The 22,293-nt window shown below is 39.4% G+C and overlaps 1 protein-coding gene across 3 annotated transcripts; it reads right to left on the minus strand.

Annotated features, from left to right (window-relative positions):
• Positions 1-2,058: 2,058 nt before the first annotated feature.
• Positions 2,059-21,866, minus strand: khsrp (KH-type splicing regulatory protein). Of its 3 annotated transcripts, none has more exons than XM_079616260.1 (19): positions 21,659-21,866; positions 20,718-20,823; positions 20,568-20,621; positions 20,436-20,472; positions 19,966-20,024; positions 14,394-14,465; positions 14,188-14,245; positions 13,934-14,099; positions 12,244-12,342; positions 11,994-12,110; positions 10,829-10,849; positions 9,741-9,843; positions 9,544-9,665; positions 8,073-8,372; positions 6,942-7,051; positions 6,763-6,836; positions 4,939-5,133; positions 4,206-4,396; positions 2,059-2,925 (listed from the first exon to the last, which is right to left on the minus strand). In XM_079616260.1, exons 1-19 carry the CDS (start codon positions 21,761-21,763, stop codon positions 2,917-2,919), a joined length of 1,998 nt encoding a protein of 665 aa, XP_079472386.1. In that variant the 5' UTR covers positions 21,764-21,866; the 3' UTR covers positions 2,059-2,916. The 3 variants fall into 3 exon arrangements, with proteins under 3 accessions (XP_079472386.1, XP_079472388.1, XP_079472387.1); XM_079616262.1 differs by lacking the exon at positions 21,659-21,866 and adding an exon at positions 21,345-21,464; XM_079616261.1 differs by lacking the exon at positions 14,394-14,465 and having other exon boundaries at positions 21,659-21,858.
• Between the last annotated feature and the right edge of the window lie 427 nt (positions 21,867-22,293).

Consider the following 22,293-nt stretch of genomic DNA (forward strand, 5'->3'; position numbering starts at 1 on the left):
TCAATAAATATAGTTGGAATCTGGCCCGAAACTGGTCCGTTTAGAGGAAATCTTCAGGTGTTAATAACAACTGTGTCGAACTCGATGAGTAACCTTTTTTTTATGCATTTGTTTTGAAATAAACAGTGTGGACGATAATTTGTGGCGGCACACAACAATCTCAGCTTTGAACACATTGATATTTTTTAACCTCTCATAATTACATAAATTTATCAACTGAGGTCAACTTTGCTTGGTTTTTTACATTCAAAAACATACAAATGAATAATTAATAGGCTATTTTCTACCCTAGTTTTGAGCCTAGCTCCTAAAACGATCAGTTTTTATGGGCGTGCCGCATTAAGACTTGGAAGTAAACGCCCACTGCTATGATTGGATAACAGTTTTGCATATTATAATGAGTTGCAAAAATCCGCGCGCATCGGTGGGCGGGGCTAAACAGGCGGAGTTGAAGTAGGCGTCGGTCTTCTGTGGAGGCGGGGTTTGATACCCTGTGACGCCATAGATCCCACTTTGAAAAACATGTCGTTCGCTGGGCCTCGTGTCAATAAAAGCTTTTATTGGACTAACAAGGAAGTTTTCCGTTCTGAAACTTACAGGTTCTTATAGTATGATGACCTCTGACATGTCAAAAGCTTAAGAAAAATTTGATTTCTCAGTTCATCACCCATTTAATGTTGTGATTTGCACCATTGTTGTCAAACTAACTAAAATTTAAAGCACGATAAGGCTTTATGTCCTTATCAAAATACTCTGTTGGAACAACATTCTTACATTTGCAGCTTTTTTACAATTACAGCTTTTTTTTTTTACTAGATTTGCAACGATACGTTTGTAAACTTGTTTCCCGCCAAAATAAAAGCTCACGTTTATCTCTTGCATATGTAGAAATGAGGACAAACCTAATTATGAAAGTTTCATTTATTTTTCAGTGCATTTGTTTTACAATGGCAAACACATGGCTATTACTTTACACTAATACCACTACTAATAATATTCATATGAATGTAGACAGACAAGATCACAACTAAAAAGTCCCCTTTAAAGGTTCGAGTGCAAGTCAATGCACAGACCTTTTCTTTATTCATTTGCACACTGTCTATGGGGTTGGAGCCCTTAATTTTGAACCCTCCAGATTTATGAAATTAACTTTAAAAAGTATAAAATTCTTACGGGGATCATATCCCTGACCGAGATCCAGATCCACCAAATCCTGTAGGAAACACCGATCCGTTACACATTACAGCAGAACATGTGCTGAGAACCAGCCTAACCTCCTCCTGGTGTGTGTTCTTTACGACGGCTTTGGGAAACATCCCAGGTTTATGCTAAATTATCATGAGAATCTACTCCCGGACAGATTTGAGATGTTGGACATATCATCATGAACTGTTTTGTTAAACATTTACACAAATGCATGAGAAACTCACTCTGGTATTCAGATGTTCCTCCATCAGTCCAGTAGATCCAAGTTTACAGGTTTAAAAGAAATTCACCAAAAAAAAAAAGACTCCTAACTCGCAACACTTTAGTTCATATTCGGAACACAAATTAAGATCTTTAAGGAAATCACAATTTTTTTTTTACCACTTAATATTATTAATCTCCAACGCGTTCACACGAGACTCGAGCGCCACGACGCAAAGGTGTTGTTGACACGAAAGTAGTGAATGCATGTCAGTGATTAACGTTAATATTCCGGTACATTGTTTGCGCAAAACAATGCATTGGAGTGGTTTCATAAAATTAAGGTTAAACCGCTGGAGTCACATGGATTACTGTGACGATGGTGTGTTAACTACCTTTCTGGGCCTTGAAAGCAGTAGCTGCCAATAGAGGAACAGAAGAGTCTTAATTTAATTTAAAAGATTAATTTGTGTTCTGAATGAATGTCTTACGGGGTTGGAACGACATGACAATTTATCTGTGTAAATTGTGTATATATTTACATGCATATATTCTCGCTTTGTAGAATATATAATGTTTGCCGCAACGGTAATGCTGGCTTTAGAAAACAAACTAGACTGTCAAAATCATTTTCAGGCTGAACAGCGGTCATGTGATCAGATGAGGATTTTGTAATGTTTATTTTGTAGTTTTTAAAAACAAGCAGTAAAAAAAAAGCATACAATTTATATATTTATAACATCATGACTTCCAATAAATTGGGGTGGGGGGGAAAAGAAAAAAAAGAAGAAACCCTCATTTCACAGAGTGAGGAGCAACACACACGGCATGAGTGTCAGTACCGGAACACACTCGCATTCACACAAACTCACAGACTGAAACGTCATTTGATATCACAGGAAAAAAATCAATCACATAAAAAAACCTCACTGAATGAATAGAGAAAAAAAGTGAACACGTTAAACAATGGGAATGTTCCAGCTCAAAATCAAATTAAAAAGGACTAAAAGCAAAACAAATGCATTTAAAAAAAAAAGAAAAAAGACATGGTTACTCAGAGTTCGAAACAGTAGTTATTAACACCTGAAGATTTCCTCTAAATGGACCAGTTTCCTCAAAAGACTTTTAAAATGAAAGAAAATTAATGCAAAACAGGAAGTGCACGCTCATGTGAGGAAGTTAGCAGAAGAAGCATTCCCTTGTGTTTCCCTGGCGATGAGTCACACGGACCGAGGAAGATGAAGCGTTTGAGGAAGGGAAGGCAGAGTTTGATTTTAGTCCATCAGACAGCGTTTGTGGATCCAGCAAAGATCAGGAGGGGGAGAGAGAGAAAAAAAAAAAGTTTGCGGAAGCCTGTACGAGGTCATACACACAGATATCTGGCTTCAGAGGACAGTCACACAGCTTTCCTGCTGGACACAGAGAGAGAAATGGGGGGGAGGAAGTAGAAGTCCTTTTCTGAGAGGATGGAGGGGAGGAGCCGGACGGATGAGCTCAGGAACCGTCACTTCACTGCGCCTGGAGAGAGAACATCACTGTCAGATACTGCACACGCCAACTACAACATCTGAAGCCTTGCCTTTAAAGGGTTCAGCACCCAAAAAACTCCCTCATGTCCATTCAAACCCGCAAGACCTTCGTTCATCTTCAGAACACAAATGAAGATATTTCTGATGAAATCTGAGAGATGTCTGTCCCTCCATAGACTAACGTCATTGCAACTTTCAAGGCCCAGAAAGGTAGTAAAGACATCATTAAAAATAGACCATGTGACTAACAGAACCACTGTTAGTCACATGGTCTATTTTTAATGATGTCTTAATGTAACCTTAATGTTATGAAGCAATGAGAAAACAGGTTATTACATTAAGGTTGAACTATTGTACATGAAATCTGAGAGCTTTCTGCTGTCAGCAACATCAGAAATATCTTCATTCGTGTTCTGAAGATGAACGAAGGTCTCACGGGTTTGGAACGACATGAGGGCGAGAAAGACCGAATTTTAGTTTTTGGGTGAACTAACTAACCCTTTAAGATTAAGATCAGTGCACACGCAAACTAAACTCATTTTAAACCATGCCTTTAAGCTTATACACAGTACAATTATGCTTTTTTAAAATATAAATTTGTATTATTTACAATTGTTTATTCGCATAAAGCAGTTACAAATTAAGGAATATATAGAATGCTTAATGAATAGTATTTAAAAATATTATATTAAAATAATATATATTTATAGACTATTAAATTATAATTATAAAATTCTCATCATTAATAAATATAACACTTTGATGCGTTTGATTAGTCATTGATTAGTTTGCATCACTACTCAACTTCTTCAGTCAGACTTCAGTGCATTTCATCGGGTCAGAGGTCACCCGGCTCTCTAGTGAACACGTGTACGGCTCTAACCGGAAGCCAGTGACTATAGTTTATAAAATGATAAATTTGGATATTTTTCTCACAGAAACACATCACTTTCAGAAGACCTTTATTACCTCCCTGGAGTCCTATTGATTACTTTTATGGATGGATGTGCTTTATGATGCTTAAACTCAAGGCACCATTAACTCCCATTATAAAGCTGGGAAGAGCCAGGATATAATTTAATATAAGTCTGACTTGTGTTCGTCTGAAAGAAGAAAGTCAGACACTTGGAACGGCTTGAGGGCGAGTAAATCATGGGCTAATTTTCATTTTTGCGCAAACTTTAACATGAATTTGGAATCAAATCTGCTAGCCAAAAATGTGTGTTTGGACGAAACGGTTCTCCTTACACACAGGGGTCAGTGCTGTACCTGCTGGCCCTGCGGTGTCGCCCCGGGCTGTCCGGGGGCCTGTCCCGTCTGCCCGTAATAAGCCGCCTGCTGTCTGTAATACTCGGCCCACGCGGCGCTGTAGTCAGTCTGTCCCGCCGCCGCCGCGGCTCCTGCGGGCTGAGCTCCTCCTCCTCCTGCCGCCGCGGGGGCAGCACCGCCTCCTGCCGCAGCTGGACACACACACACACACACACACACACATCAAAACACTGAGCCGGAGTGATGCTCTTAAAGCCCTGTGTAACTAGGCTGGGTTTAGTGTCACTTCCACCAGATGCATTTCCTCAAGATCAAAACACTGAGCTGGGATGATTTCACATTATTTTAAAGTGTCATTGTTACGGTGTAATTATACAAGTAATTAATAAACAACATGTACTTGCACAACAGATCAAAACACTAAAATAGTGTTATTCCCATAATTCTAGCTCAGTGTCCTTTTTACCACCTTGTATAACTATCAATCAATTATGCATAATTATATACAACTAACCCTCAACCAAACCCTAATCCTACCCTATTGTAAGTACATGTAGTTAGTTAATATTACCCAGTACTTAAATGCATTATTTCAAGGTGTCCATGTTACAGTGCATTTAAGTATCTGAATGATGCACAGCCTCCTAAAGCCCTGAGTAACAAGGGTGGGTTTAGTGTCACTTCCACCAGATGCATTTCCTAGAGATATTTACTAAACAAATGGAGGCCGTACCCATCTTTTTGTAGTACTCCTCCCAGGCCTTGGTGTAGTCGGGCTGGGCAGTGCCCGGGGCCGCTTGGCCTGGGTCAGCGGGAGCGGCGGGCTGGGCCGCGGGAGTCTGTCCCGGCATAGCGCCCCCTCCAGGCTGCTGGTAGTACTGTGCGTAATAAGCCGCCCACGCAGCGTTAGGATCTGTTGCTGCTTTACCTGAGAGAGAAGTCATTTTTAAATTAAACATTCAATATAATTATCTATCCATCAAGTTTTCAGTTCACAAGTTTGGGGTCATCTGCTTTTCTCACTTTTTTTAAAAGAAAACCCTTATTCAGCAAATTTAGCAACAATTTTTGCTTTTACCTTAATTTTATTTTTATCTATTTAACTGTTTAAAAATTAACTAAACACAGTTGAGAAACATTGCCTTGGCAACTAGTGGAAAAAGTTAAATTATTTGTTTTAAACCAATTAACTAAAATAATCCAGATAATCCCTGGTATGTTACAAAATATTTCTATTCATTAAATATATATATCAATTTCCACTAAAATATGAAGCAGAAACCGTTTTCAACATTAATATGAAGAAACATGTCTGATTATCAGAGTGATTTCTGAAGGATCATGTGACACTGAAGACTGGAGTAATGCTACTGAAAATTCACAGAAAAACATTGCATTTTAAAATGTATTGTAATATTTCACATTACGGTTTCTGTATTTTTTATAATAAAAAAAACACGGTGAGTACAGGAGACTTTCAAAACAATTTACAAAATCTTACCGACCCCAAACTTCTAAATGGTAGTGAGTGTTTAATTCTATAAATGTTGGCATTTGCTGAACTGCTTTATTTACTGCACTAATTTAATTATAATCCCTGTGAATTCAAGAACACATGATTCGAGGATGTGGACATGCACTATTAATCTATAATCCTCTATTAAAGGGATACTCCACTTTTTTTGGAAATAGGCTCATTTTACAACTCAGAGTTAAACAGTTGAGTTTTACCGTTTTCGAATCCATTCAGTTCACCACTTTTAGCATAGCTTAGCATAGATCATTGATTCTGATGAGTCCAGTAGCATTTCTTTTAAAATGACCAACAAGTTTCAATATTTTTCCTATTTAAAACTTGACTCTTCTGTAGATAAACCGTGTACTAAGATCGGCGTAAAATGAAAAGTTGCGATTTTCCAAGCCTATATGGCGAGGAACTACTCTCATTCCGGCGTAAGAATCAAGGAACTGTGCGGCCGTACCATGGGTGCAGCAGCGTAATGATATGACGAAGCACTTGCCGTCAACAAACCAACGTGACAACCTGCTTGCACAGGGAGCGTGTGCCTTGTAGCATGGAGACATTTGTGAGAGACGATTTAGATGACATTTACTTTGGTGCTGATCCCGAACCGTATTTATTTGGACACCTAATTTGCCGCCTAAACTACACAAACTTAGTCCCGGTCATGTTGGAAGTTACCGAGCTGGGGACTATTTTCAGGTGCTTCGTCATATTACGCCTGCTGCACCCATGGTGCATGGCTTGGAAAATTGCAACTTTTCATTTTCCGTCGATCTTAGTACACGGTTTAACTACAGAAGAGTCAAGTTTTAAATAAGAAAAATATTGAAACTTGTTGGTCATTTTAAAAGAAATGCTACTTGACTCATCAGAATCAATGATCTATGCTAAGCTATGCTAAAAGTGGTGAACTGAATGGATTTGAAAACGGTAAAACTCAACTGTTTAACTCTGGGGGAGTTGTAAAATGAGCCTATTTCCAAAAAAAGTGGAGTATCCCTTTAAGACTGAGGGCATCAGTACAGGACTCACTGGGATCTTGTGGCTGCCACTGCTGGTACGCGTTTCCCCAACCCTGCGGATACTGGCCTCCAGGAGGACCCCCGCTGGAGAGACAGAGAGAAACACCTTCAAAATGTGCAAACAAAACCTGCGAAAATCAAATATTAAGCCTTTCCCTGAAGCTAATGTGCCATGAAGGCAGTACTCACTGTTGCGGTCCACCAGGGGGTCCGGGCTGGTACGGGTTTGGGTTGTAGGGGCCCATGGGTCCAGCGGGGCCTGGCCCACCCGGTCCGGGACCAACAGGGCACAGGGGACCCTACGAAGAGAAGCAAACCAGTGAAAACCAGCAAACACCAGTCAAGTTAAAGGTGCAGTCTGTAAGATTGACAGCTAGTGGTCAAAATAGGTACTGCAGCCCAAATTAAAAATATATCAGAGATCGTTGTTTCCCCCGCCGCCGCTCCCCAGACTCGACGCTCACGCGGCTTACCAGTTTGAGGAGACGTAACCAGTGAAAGCCGAGAAGACACTAAGTTAATTCATACGAGTTTTAATATGCTCTCGTTCATTGAGATTTATAGATGGAGAGGCTTTTTAGGTTGGGTAGAATCTGCGATCTCTGACCCAGTTTGTTCGCTGACTGCGATACGTTGTTTTCCGACAACTGGCATCCCAGGGTGTGGAAATACTATTGGGTGAACAGGCAGTGGGCGGAGTCACAGACCAAAAACAAAACGATTTCCATGATTTCATAAAATCCCCACAATTTCGTTGCAAAAAAAGTCACATATCTTAACAGAAAGTTGAAAAATGTTGCGTTTACTTCACACAAGAGTAGCCATTTTCCCCTGTTGCCATGGGAACGTTATGAAGATGTAATTAGGCGACGTGAACATCGAAAAGCTGCAAACCCTGCGATGAAACCATGATGAAGACGGCAAATCAGTCTCATTTGCCAACAAAAATAAGCGCAAAAGACCGCGTAAAGCAGTTTCCCGGTGGGTCACATGACAGTGGGGGCAAATTATTTTAGTAAACTAAGTTGAGTGAGAACGGTGTTGGGAATCACTTTTTTTTCCTCTTTAATTAAACAGCAGTTTTTGCAAGTTCCCGCAATTTCATTGCATAAAAAGGCCGCATATTCCATCGCATTTAAGAAAACGTGCCGCATAATCAAGGATTTTTGCCCGCAACAATCACAAAAAAAACTCTGCATTTTTCTGGAAGGACTGGGTAACTAATGAACCTTATTGTAAAGTGTAACCAACTTATTTTTATGTATTTAGTAGTGAAAAGTTACATCCAGCACGTTTAAAGCACAGAGGCAGCTCTCATACCTCGATCTTGTCCTCGATCAGCTGTTTGGCGTGGTCGATCTGCTGAGGCGAGCCGCGGATGGTGAACAGTTTGAAGTTTGGGTCTCCGTTGGGCGGCGGCTGGCGTGAGATCTCCACGAAGGCGCCGGTCTGCTGGTTGATCGCCTTCACGTTCTCCCCCCCTCGGCCAATCACGAGACCGCATTTGTGTGCGGGGATTGAGAAGGTCATCTCTCCGCCGGGTGGACCCCAGTTGCCCGGGCCGCGACCCCTGCCTCGCCCCCCCGGGGGCATACCGGTGCCAGGAGGACCTGGCGGACCCTGAGGGACACAACCAAGATTAACTCGAGCACATGGGGAGGAAAACATGGACCGAATCGGGAAAATGAACTGGTAACACTTTGACTTTACAATAAGGTTCATTAGTTAACTACCTTAGTTAACTGGAATAAATGCTATAGATGTGATGTATTAATTCATCTTAGTTGAAATTAATTTCAACATTTAGTAATACATCATTAAAATCAAAGGTTGTATTTGTTAACACTTAGTTAATGCACAAAACTAACATGAACGGCTGTATTTTATTTAAGTAATATTAATAAAGATGAATAAATACTGTAATAAATGTATTGCTCATTGTTAGTTCATGATAGTTAAAATGTTAACTAATGTTAACTAATGAACCTTATTGTACAGCGTTACTGATCAAATTTACTGTACAACGTGGAATGGCAAATTTTGGATGATTAAATCAAAAGTAGGGCTGTACACTATCAAATGGCGATATGGACTAGCATCTATGAATATTACAGGGCAGAAAGACGTGAATGAGCAGAACAGTTTAGTCCATTATATGGATTGTCAATGAGAACATGAACTTCATTCTCCAGAGCCGAGTCTGAGAGACACAGGGAAAAATAAAGGACAACCCGTCGAAATAAGTTCGCTTTAAGTATATTCTACTGTACAATAACGTTTGTCTTCCCTATATTAATCATAAAACTAAGAAAATCACACCTTTTTATGTCCGTTTTTATTAATTAGTAAGCCTTTTTGGCACTTTAATTGCCAGTTTTCTTTTAAAGGTATTTTTATATTATCATTTAAAAGAATTAGATTAATAATGTTTCATGCCTTCATTTGATAAATCTGTATTAACTCAAATACAGAAATATTACCGTAAAAGACTTTTATGGATTTCACAATTTCAGTAAACAAATAATAAAAAAAAATCCTTGAGATTTATGAATTCACCTTAAAATCCTTTTCATTAAAATAGAATCAAGAATTCTTTTTAACATTTCATAGGGACCTAAATTTAGTAAGTTTAACAATGTTAAAAGTTCATAATATTTTAATAATTTTGATTAATTAGACAAGCTTTTGACAAAAATTGTATACTGAAATTAAAACCGATTTCACAAGGCCCTGCCATGGAACGCTTGACTGATCAAGCGCTTTTCATTTAATAGAAAATCTGTTCACTCACCCCTCCTCCTTCCTCTCGTACTCTGATGCTCTGCAGAAGCTCGTTGATGATGCTGGCGGCGTGTTCGCAGCGGTCTGGAGGACCCATTACATGAGCGATCTTATCTGGACCGGTGCCGTCATCTACACAGACCCGAGAGACACTGTTAAACACTGACATCTCAAAACACTGAGCGAGGCAAGAGTGTCCCAACAAACCTGGTTTAAACTGTATCCTCACACCGGCATCGTTCTGAATCTTCTTGATCATCTCTCCGCTTCGGCCAATCACGACGCCCACAGAGTGGCGTGGAACGGGCACCTGTCCAATCAGAATGAGACGCCGTCACTAGGGATGGGTACCGAAACCCGGTGTTAGACGGGCCCCGGGGCTAAATTATGAAAGGCCGCTGTATCGTTAAGTTCGGATGTTATCGGTTCTGCTGTCGGTAACAGATAAATTAAGACAATACACGCACTACTATTCCTACATAGATGCTTTCTTGCCAGACGTTTCTATAAGCGATAATATTAAACTATGTCTGGGATGCATTTGATATTTGCAATCCAAAAGAGAAAGAATGAGGAAGAGAGAACGAGAGAGAGAGAGAGACAGAGATAAAGAGAGAGAGGGCGAGAGCAAGAGAGAGCGAGCGTGAGAACGAGAGAATGAGAGAGAAGCCCCTGATTAGTGACGATAAGAGAGAGAACTAAACATTGAAAAATCTGGTTACACTTAAAATCGAAAATAAAATTGGATTAATATCACTTTCAATGATTATAGAAAGATATTTGAGGTAAAACTATTAAAAACGAGCCGCATCTCGTCTAGCGCAGCTGCCGCCCCTTCATTTCTCCCTAAAACAATTGATGGATGTAAAAGGCAGTTTCTACGGTTGCTAAATTGCGGGACGTGTTTGATGATAAGCGCTATAAAGCAGAATAATCCAAGACGGCTTTCTGTGTGCGCAACTAGACAAGCAAATTAACGCTACTTTGGGCTTTGTGTGCGCACGTCTGAACACGTGTCAGTATGAGCGGTGTGGAGATTCACATCAATACAGTTTGTCTTAACTGGTCATAAATAGTAGAGAAAGTGTGTTAGATCAGCACTCGGTCTTAAAGTGACAGCAGCTTAATAAACCTGCCGATGATTGCATCATTAATGTGAATCACACAACACAAGGCAAAGAGAACATCAATCACAGCTCTTGAATGAATAACTTTAGCTTTAATCTATCTATGGTAAACTATACAGTGTTATTGTACATTTGATTATTAGATTTCTTTTGTAGGACATTACGTACCTGAACAGTATGTTGACCCTCCTGAAATTAAAGCACTGATTATTGCATTTGTATATTTGTTTTATTGCATACTCATTTTATTTTTTTGACCATGTTAGTACTTTTGTTCTTGCTTATTGTGTCCTATATTATACAACAAAATGCCTGCACACTACAGCATATCAAACATGTTTTATTATTTGTTAAAACATTAAATATTTATTTTCCGTTTCAAAATATAAAGCAGTGTTGTTAAAAGTACCGACTTTGAGCGCTGTTGAACGGAATCATAAACACCTCTGATTGGCTATTGTGTTCACGAGCTCATCGGATATGTCTGTGATTGGCTACTATGATCAACGCACGGGAGCGTTTGAGTGTTTTGAAAGCAAATGCAGGCGTCTATCAGCGCCAGTGGATCGATAGACGCCTGCTTTCAAACGCTCCTGTATCTGTGCAAGCGCTCGCTATAGAGCGTTATTGATGTACGTTTACAACATGTTTTTGAAGCGCTGATCATTGTAGCCAATCACAGACATATTTGAGGAGCGTGTGACAATGGCCAATCAGAGGCGTTTAGGATTCTGCTCAACAGCGCTCAAAGCCTCACATTTTTTAAATTTCAGTACCGACTTGGTACCGAAGTCGTACTTTTGACAACACTGATCTTTAGCAATGCTAATTTTCTTACAGGTGAAACTCAAAAAATTAGAATATGGTGCAAAAGTTCATTTCAGTAATTCAACTTAAAAGGTGAAACGAATATATTATATAGACTCATCACATGCAAAGTGAGATATTTCAAGCCTTTATTATAATTTTGATGATTATGGCTTACAGCTTATGCAAAATTAGAATATTGTGAAAAGGTTTTCATAAGCTGTAAGCCATAATCATCAAAATTATAACAAATAAACACTTGAAATCTCTCACTTTGCATGTAATGAGTCTATGTAATATATAAGTTTCACCTTTTAAGTTGAATTACTGAAATAAATTAACTTTTGCACCATTTTCACCTGTAATTTTGCCAATAAAAAAAATAAAATAACTTGGAATACTATTTTTTTTTTTTAAACAGTATCGGTTCTAGTAATACCGTTAAAACGATATCCATTTCTAGCCGTCACACTGCAGCTTGTATGGCATCTAAATGCAATTAATTTAAACTGAATCAAACACGCACCTCCATTCCTCCTCCTCCTCCACCTCCTCCTCCACCCATTCGAGAGCCGTACTCGTTTCTGTCGAAGCCGGGATGATCCCGCTCGCGCAGAATCTCCTGCACCATTTCACGCGCTTGCTAGAGAAACAAGCGACAGAGAGAGTGAGTGTCAAAATCTAGCGTGCTTGTTAGAGGATCAACAGATGAAGAGGATCAACAGATGAAGAGGATCACACAGAAACGGGTGAGAGGCGGAGGAAAGCGGTCACACCTGGACTTTGTAAGGATCTCCAATGATGCGCAGTGGTTTGTCCATGTTTGGCCCCTGAGACGCGTCCTGAATCAGAATCATCTTCACTCCAGCTCGCTCCTGAAACACAAACATGTCAATACTGGCACAAGAGTTGATGTATTAACCCCTTAAGCGGCACCCCCCTTTTTTTTTTAAATAGACATGAAAATGCACATTTCGAACTTAAATGGTTGTAATTCAAGAATGCTTTGGAATATAGATGTAAGATTGGTCTTGTTTTAAAGACATTTGGCAAATTTTTGTAGATGTAAAATAAATTGAGTTAAACTGAAAAAAAAAAGTTATAGAAGTTTGAGTTTATGAAAATGTACAATGTTAAAAATTTAATTCATATTTTATATAAAATATATATTTTCAAAACGTGGTGTACTCCAAAACAAAAGGCAAAAATCTGAACAAGTTGCGTTTCAAATTTTATGTTGATATCTCCAAAAATTAGTTTTCAGTGAGATTTAGTTTGGGCGCAGTACCACACTTCTCCACTAGCTGGCATTACTGCCCATATAAGGGCGCCTTCATTTCCACATGTTGTTTGATTGAGTGATCTGAACCATTATTTTTACAATTTTCATACAATTTATGAAGTAGACATCCTATTCAGAAGTAGTGTTGGAAGCTTGGCCGATTTTAAAATGAATTAAACCTCTAAGAAACAAATAGATCACGTATGTGCATTATAGCTCGCAGTTTTATATTTCAAAATAAAGGTCTGAACACGCCTTAGGAGTATGAAAATATTCTTGTTGCAAATTGATAAATTACGGCTCTGTCATTTTGAAAATCAGTCAAATATGTAATCTAGAGATTGTAAGCTGTCAAATGATATATAGTTTGTCAAGATTAGTTTAGGTTTAGTATAGGATATTACTGTTTTAAATCTGTAATGGCTGTTAAAGATGCCAATATAAATGGTCCAAAAAGAGAATTTATGGACAAACGCGTAAGACACGACCCTCTTTAATATGAGCTCATAAATATTGCTTGCATAATTGTATTGAAAATGCACATCTTGGCATTTCCATGTAGCGCTTTATGCGATATCCCAAAATGCACATGAATGGAAACATAGCTACCATAAGTCACACTCCCATTAATTAGTTTGGGTTGGTAAGATTTGATTTTAAGATCATCAAGCTTAATGTGTGATCAAAAAAACAGTAAAAATAACCTAAAATAATACAACTTATAAATGTTGTATATGCAATTAGTCTTCAGTGTCACATGATCCTTCAGAAATCAGTCTAATATGAGGATTTGATGCTCAAGAAACATTTATGATTATTATCAGTGTTGAAAACCGTTGCGATGCATCAAATTTGAGGAAATATATGTGAATAAAAGCCTAGATTAAATCAATTCATCACATAAAGTGATAGTGTCTCCTCAGAAGATCTGGATTAAACACTCATTCATAAGGATTTATTTTGTGATCTTTTTATGAAGGTTTAGTGTGAATATAATGGAGGGACAGAAATCTCTCAGATTTCATTAAAACATCTTAATGCCTCATGGATTTGGAACGACATGAGGGCGAGTAAATGCCAGAAATGTAATTTACGGGTGAACAATCCCTTTAAAAATGACTATAAGTTGCACATTAGAGTAAGATTGAGCTTGTCTGTCTGAACCGAGGGGTTTTGAACTCTACCTGCAGCTGTTTAATGGTCTCTCCTCCTTTGCCGATGATGAGACCAGCTTTCCCTGCCGGAATGATCATTTCCTGCATGTTGCCGCTCCCATTGGTCGACTCGTGGAAAGAGGGCGGAGTTCCACGCCCCCGAGAGACGATGTCATCCAGTAGCATTTTGGCCTTCCTGCATGGAGAGTTCAAAAGGTTAAAACACCACCACACATTCACACTGCGGTTAAAACAAACAAACATGTGAATTAACCCGAACATACTGGATGGCTTCAGGGCCTCCGGTGAGAGACACACTCCTCTCGGGAAGACCACCGCTGTCTAAAAGACAAAAAAACCAACAGGCTCCGTCACGTCTCGCATTCATACAACAGATATCAGGAAAAACAAGAAAGGAAAGGAAAGAAGAAGTGAACAGAGGTAGAGCAGATGTGTCCGCTTGACTCCTTTGAACCCGTGTTTGACTCGCCTGGAGCAATTTGAACTTTACAGCCAGAATCCTGCTGGATCTTATTGATCTGCTCTCCACCGCGACCAATGACTACAAACAGACACACACATCATTTACTGACCGCAGTAAAAAAAAAGGTTTTTTTAAACTTATTGAAAATAAAATAAAACACAGACCTAAAATACACATTACATAATATAATGTATAATACACAATAAAAATTATAATTGTAAATGCTTTATACTAAGGGTGCTCTGATTGGTTAATCGGCCAATAACAGCTTTATATAGTTTTGATCGGATACTTTGTCTAAGCACAGCTAAATTTGCTCTCCTACACTCACCGACCGGTCAGGCAGTTCTACCAGGCGTCTGAAAAGGACAATAGCTTACAAACTTAAAGGGATAGTTCACTTTGAAATTAATTTGATATGTTTTATCTTACCTCAAGGGCATCCAAGATGTAGGTGTCTTTGTTTCCACAGTATTTTTAATTTTGATATTTTTAGGTCAAACCGTTGTTGTCTGACAGTCATATCATGCAGGTCTATGGGGTCCACCTCAAGGAGAAGTCCAAATTAAACATGATTTAATGACTCGTAAATGTAAGTACACATTGATGGCCTAAGACAAGAAACGAGCGGTTTGTGTGAGAAAACTAACAGTATTTATATCGTTTTTACCTCTTGTAATCACAGTCACGTCCAAGTGATCTGAGGGCGCGGGCGGTTCCTTCTGTGTGACGTGTACGCAGACTGGCGCATAGATATATACACTAGATGTCGCATTAAAGACATTAGTTCCAATGAACTGCCGTAGCCAAGGCGACATCTAGTGTATACATCTATGCACCAGTCTGCACACACGTCACACAGAAGGAAGCGCCCGCGCCCTCAGATCACTTGGACGTGACTGTGATTACAAGAGGTAAAAACGGTATAAATACTGTTCGTTTTCTCACACAAACCGCTCGTTTCTTGTCTTAGGCCATCAATGTGTACTTACATTTACGAGTCATTAAATCATGTTTAATTTGGACTTCTCTTTGAGGTGGACCCCATAGACCTGCATGATATGACTCAGACAACAACGGTTAGACCTAAAAATATCAAAATTGAAGATACTGTGGAAACAAAGACACCTACATCTTGGATGCCCTTGAGGTAAGCTAAAACATATAAAATAATTTCAAAGTGAACTATCCCTTTAACGTCCAGATCCGCTAGATTGTGGTAAAATACAGTCTACTGTTGGTGAACTGCAGGACGTGCTCGATAATAAACTGCATTAAGCCACGGAAGAAAGAGACAGGAAAGTTATGAAAATAAGTTGCATGTGTAACAGTATATTGGATCCGTGCATTTGCAGCCTAATTACCCTGCTGCCGCCTGCTTCACTGTTAATTAAACAAGACAAAACAAGATGCAGTGCAGTTTTACATTTGATAACTTTGTTGATAAAGACTATTTCACAGGAATTGTCAATTAATTCTCTAATTTTTTTTCTTAAAATACATTAAGAATAGTGGGCTGTTTATTTCAGTGATCGGTCCCAAAAATCCTGATCGGAGCACCCTTAATATATACAGAAAATATAAATGTTCAAATATATACGCGAGTACTATTATATGCAAGTTTTATATCATTATAATAATATGCGTATATATTGTATATCTATTTGCATATTACAGCTGTATAATGTACAATACTTTTATGCATATACAGGGGTTATAAAATGAAACTGAAACACTGGCCAATATAGTGTTGGTTTCATCTGTGCGCACAGTCAAATCTTGGGCAATATGGAGCATGTATTGTTCTCTGATGAGTCCACCTTCACTGTCTTTCCCAGTTTCAGTGCGGAGAAGCCCCAAAGCAGCTCAACACCCAGACTAGTGCTTGCAGAATGAAGCATCAGGGATGGTTTGGCATTATGGCATTCCCTACTGTGCTTGATGGGCATTTCACTGCTGAGGACTACCACACCATTCTGGAGGACCATGAGATAATGGTTTAACCATTGTGGCCTGAACAGGGGCGGAGCTAAAGGGGTTTGGCCATCATTGACCCAAGCTTGACCACCCTGCTCCAATGTTGTTTTCGTCAACGATGACGATAACGCAATTATTTCGTTGACGCACCTTTTTTTTATGACGATAACGTTACGATGACTAGCTAAAAATGGCTCTAAGGTGACTAAAACATGACGAGACGTTTTCGAGTTTTCGTTGACGAGACGAGATGGAACGAAAATGATTATAAGTCTGACGTTCACAATGTAATTTCTGCCTATTTTGCGTGAAATCGGTCTGTTTTGAGCTAAAAAAAAAAGTATCAGCAATGCCGCATTCTAATCGTTGTTGTACGATGTACGATCAATAATGAAAAAAATCCCATAATGTACAATAATTTCAGAATTGCCCGCAAATCTGAATCTCTCGGAATCTAGATAGAGCGAGCAAGAGCGCGCAATGTGTAGCGCGCGCACAGCCAGAGAAAGGGAGCGAGAGACCTTGTGTGTGTGTGCTAGTGTGCGTGTGTGTGCTAGTGTGAGTGTGTGCCTCACGAAGCGCATGTAAGGACCCAACCAATCGAATTATTCAGAAAGTCTAGTTTATTATGCAAAGGTTTTAAGGTTAAATGTTGTTTTATGAATTGCAACTTGCTGCAACCTGTCAAACCTAAGCCCATTTCCAATACTTTTTAACCTAAATTAATTTATTAAAGACTACTTTTTTTCTTTCTTTCTTTTTTACTAAAATTGACTAAAACCTTTTTGTGTTTTCGTCGACTAAAACTTGACTAAAAACTTTTTGCGTTTTCGTCGACTAAAACTTGACTAAAACTATCAAGTTTATAAGTGACTAAAATGTGACTAAAACTAAAAAGCATTTTCGTCAAAAAGACTAAGACTAAAACTAAAAGGGCTGCCAAAAACAACACTGCCCTGCTCACAATCGATTTCTCTTTCTTTTCTTCCTTGACCAGAATTGCCTTTTAGACGTAGAACATTCTCTTTACAACCAAAACAAACGACACTTCAGGCGCGCAACTCAACCTCAGTGGTAGACGCAAGAAAAACGAGCGCGGAAAAGGTAATGATATACGGGTGAAACTAAAAAAAAATAGAAAATGGTTCAAAAGTTCATTTCAGTAATTCAACTTAAAAGGTGAAACTAATATATTATATAGACTCATTACATGCAAAGTGGGATATTTCAAGCCTTTATTTGATTTAATTTTGATGATTATGGCTTACAGTTTATGAAAACCCTTTCACAATAAGTTTCCATAAGCTGTAAGCCATAATCATCAAAATTGACAAATAAAGGCTTGAAATCTCACTTTGCATGTAATGAGTCTATATAATATATTAGTTTCACCTTTTAAGTTGAATTACTGAAATATATTAACTTTTGCACGATTTTCTAATTTTTCGAGTTTCAAGTATACAAGATTGAGAAAGTGTCATTACAACATGATTGATAATGGAGACGATTAAAGCAGCGTCAAAACTGTGCATGCATTCATTATCTCCGTGACATTTAAGCACACGAGTCTCAAATACACGCAAAATACCGCATACTGCTTTATACAAGGCATAAATTGATGCAATTTTCTATCCGTAATTTACTGTTAAACAAATGTGTGCTGTGCATTTGTATTAGCAAATAGGCACCAATTTCGTTATTTGGCAAATTACAATACAAATTGAAAAGAAAAATGAATAATATAACTAATTTTACACCCTGATATTTGCGTCGCCGGCTTCTGCCCTTTGCCATATTTACATTCTTGCATGAGGAACTCTGTAAGGAGTATTTATTTTGACAACTAAAGAATGATAAACATTCAGTGTTTACTTTTACAGTTGCAAGTTTTTGAAAAAGACCTTCAGTCCAATTCAGAATTGAGGAGTTCATTGAATATATTAAATACAATGAAGGTTGACTAAATTTTAACGATGTATTCATCTCTTATTCATAAGGATACAATAATGGAGAAAACTATTGGGGATTTTAAGAACTAAGTTTAAGAACAAGTTAAACCTTATTGTAGCTGGAGTGTGAGCTTTTCTACGAGGAATACACAGTCATTCACTCAGTATTGATCGAATTCACTTCTCAAGTACAATTACAAATCAGTTGTGCTGTAGGCACTAAAACAGTCCAGCACTTTATAGTCACTCTTTTTACGTATAAATAATTGGGACTGCTCCTAATAGTTGACGCGAAGAGGCTTAGTCGACCAAACTTGCATTAGTTACTACAGGAAAAAAATAATCCACAGGAAGGCGAAGTCACAGTCCGTGTGGGACCAATCGTTACCGGCGGGTCCTTGTGTTAACACGGTATGTTGGGCAGGAAATCCAAACGTTCACCTATCCATCAACCTCAAATTTGGCTTATCAAACATACAAGTAACAACTTCATGGCCGCATAAATATGGATATGTGCCTAAAAATAGTGTTCAGGCAGATATCCAAGTGTTCGTGCGGAGTGAGGAAGCTGAAGAGTAGCGCGCTTTACGTCATGACAGAGGCGACGGCGCAATCAATTGCATTTTTTTTCTGAAAACAGCGGAAACACCATTTTTGGTCATACCGATAAGAGTAATGCATTGTTTGTAAACTCACAAGAAAACGTTGTGCCTCTAAAATAAAGAAAACGAACAGGATGAGCTTTCAGCCGCCTCTGTCTCTGTGAAGTGCGTCACAAATGAAGCGAAACTCGCGAGCACTCGCCGCACAGACATGAGAAATACATCTATAGAAAGCTTGAAATATAAAAAAAATGTCTCTCTGTAATGCAAGGTGCGTTCACGTGAGTCAGCGTCTCAATCCGCATTTTTTTTTATTTGCAGCCAACACTGACTCTGAAAACACTAGTTTAAAGAAATAATTAAATGGTCTCCTTGCGGTTTCTGTTCGACATTCATAACCATTACTTTTGTTGCTAGATTTAGGCATGCGTTTGAGTGCGGAATTGGCAATATTTTAAATCAGGATATATTTAAGTAATTAAAATAATATAAACGTGCGATTACCGGTAGTCTAAATGGCATAAATTAACTACTAGTCGACTACAAAAATTCTGTGCCACCCCTATGGAAGTATCCTGGCTCTGCCACTGAACCTAAAGCGGTGTCGTGCGTCAGCATTATAGTACACAGCTGGACTTGTGACAGAATGGTTTGATAAACATGAAGGTGGATGGCCTGCACAGTCACCACATCTGAATATTGAGCCACTTTGGGGTGTTTTGGAGGAGCGAGTCAGAAAACGTCTTTTTTCTTTCTCCAACCTCACATAGTGACCTGGCCACGGTTCTGGAAGAGGAACGGCTAAAATCCCTCTGGCCTCTGACTTGTATCGTCATTCCCAAGATGAAGTGACGCTGTATTGTCCGCAAAAGGAGGCCCTACACTATACTAATAAATTAGGGTCTAAAACCAGGTTTCAGTTTCATTGTCCAACCCCTGTGTGTATATGTACATATATACGTATACACACACAGCTAAAAACATAATTTAATATGACCCTGACAGCGATTCACCTAAGAAAGTACAATGCATGATGGGTAACAAACTTACTGAGCCCAACCATGCCGTCAGGGACTCTGTACTCTTCTGTGAGAGACGAGGGACGTACGCTACAGAGAGACAAAGAACAAGAGCAACAGTCATGAAAAACACAAATGCAGTGCGTTCTTATTAACTTAAGTGTGAGAAACCCCTTTTAGAAAAGCCTCGCAATTGATAGATGTGCTTAATTTAAACGCATTCAGACAGACATCTTTAGTCGCTGCGCCACATCTAGTAATTCTTTGAGCGTCCCACCATCCATTATGTATACATGATGCCACTTTGCTAAAAATAGTCCAACTTTTAAAAGAGCCCCTGAAAACACGTCTGATCGAGTCAGTGGAACTCGAAACCAGCCTAAATATACAGGTCTGGGAAGTTACTCTGGCCTTCTCGAACGCTCGGGTCTGTTTGTGTGCCTCAGACGAAGCTAACGCTAGTAACCGCTCTGCTTCGAGCGCACAAGCGGATGGTCTTACCTCTGCTGGGAAAGGGCAGCCAGCTGGGCTCCGATAGCTGTGGATGAGACGGGGATAAAATCATTGCTCTAAAAATACACACGCATTTGCTTTTGAGAGCGTGTAGTAGAGAAAGAAAAAAGGAGCTCGTACACAAGGCTGCAGTGTTGTCCCTGTCAGACGCCATCTTCTTACTTTCAGGTTGATCTGAGGGAAAAACACACAAGAACAGCTCAAACAAACTCATGCGAGTGGGACGGACAGATTAAGTGTGTGTGTGTGTGTGTCTCACGGCCACCGTACCTCCGTCCTCCAGCGATCGCTTCTGTGACGCGAAGGGATAACTCTCCGATCCACCGTTATTGCTCATGGGGGGACCCGTAACGTCTCCACCGATCTTTGCAGCGATCTGGAAAACAAGTTGTGGCACCATATTAATACTGCAAAATCAGCATGCTCAAATTAAGTTAATACACGACCCAAGAGTACTATAAATCTAGTTTTTTTTTTCTCCCTTTTAAATACCATGTTTATTTTGGACATACTATTGTTTTAACGTAGATTTTTAAAATTACATAGGAGACCAACGTTAAAAAAACATGATAAATATTAGTTCACATCATATTTTATAAAATACATCAAAAACCAACGTAAAAAAAAACATGGTTAATAAATACAGCAATCAATCTGCACAATAGTTAATGAAAAACACCGTAGTATAGAATCTAAAACAATAGGCATACTAGTAATCAACACATTTCGACTGTATAAAACTTGTTTGTTTGTTAGCAAATGCTACCATGGTGCTAGAATGTTTTACAGGATATGTACCCAATAATACCAATGTATTGGGTCCAAAACTATGGCTAAACCATGGTGCTTTTAGTTGATATGATAATACGACGACAACACGATGTTTTAAACACTTACAATGGTAGTTGTTTAGACTATCGTGAACGAACCATGATGGTAACGTTAACTTACATGAATATGGTAGTCAATCTGTACCACGCTGTTTATCAAAGTACCTTAGCATAACCATGTGCTACAGTTATTGAATGATAATATTCGATAGTAAAATGTAAAAACGACCTCGTCTATCTTAGTTTAGCTCAGATTTACACGCGATCACAGCTCATGCTAACAGATAATGGTCGCGCACGCCGGCTCATGTGCGCGCGGCCCTGCGCGCGCTGCTGACCCACAAACGCGGCCCGTTCGCTCCCGCACTGCGGATCACTCACCTGCCGGGCGCGTTGTACCGCGTCGGCGAAAGCGTCTTTCTTAAGTACTACGGCTCCTATAGCCGCTCCGGGCCCGGGCGGCGGCACCGCGCTGTATTCAGACATGCTGTCCGTGCGGAGGGGTGAAGTGTGCGGGATACGGCGGGGAGGTCTAGGCCGGGCGGAGGTGCGCAGACGCGGGAAGACAAGCGAGACAAACGCATGGGAGGGACTAAAGGCCTGCAGGTCTAAAAGAGCTCTCCTATAGGCGCCCTTGATGAGTGGCTGTTGCGTTGGCCTATCAGAGAGCAGCTGGAGGCGGGTGTAGTGTGAGCATTCGACCGTTGAACCAATGAGTGGCGTCTAAAAGCAGACGTTATTATGGATAGCTGACCAAACGCGACGAACAGAGCTTACCGCTGTGAGAGAGAGCCAATCAGCGACCGGGAGCTTATGAAATAGACCAATGAGGTTGAAGAAAACGTTGATTGACAATGATGGACGTTTGGATCAGCGAATAGGCAGTTTAGGACCGTATAACCTTGTATTTTCTTACCATTTTTATGCGGTAGTGAAATGCTGTTTCCGTGTAGCAGAGATGAGCTGATGTTATAATGATGATAAAGAGCGTAAATGAAGACTCTGTACGATTTAGT

The sequence above is a fragment of the Phoxinus phoxinus genome (genome assembly GCF_949152265.1).
Source record: "Phoxinus phoxinus genome assembly, chromosome: 6".
NCBI classification, from domain to species: domain Eukaryota; kingdom Metazoa; phylum Chordata; class Actinopteri; order Cypriniformes; family Leuciscidae; genus Phoxinus; species Phoxinus phoxinus.

Bases quoted from the DNA above. Each gene is read 5' to 3' on its own strand.
- khsrp (XM_079616260.1), bottom strand. From the start codon at position 21,763: ATGTCTGAATACAGCGCGGTGCCGCCGCCCGGGCCCGGAGCGGCTATA. The intron at 9,844-10,828 runs GTACGTAATGTC...CTGATTGGACAG, and splicing joins AGGGTCAACATACTGTTCAG to GTGCCCGTTCCACGCCACTC. The intron at 5,134-6,762 runs GTGAGTCCTGTA...CTTCTCTCTCAG, and splicing joins GTGGCAGCCACAAGATCCCA to GTAAAGCAGCAACAGATCCT.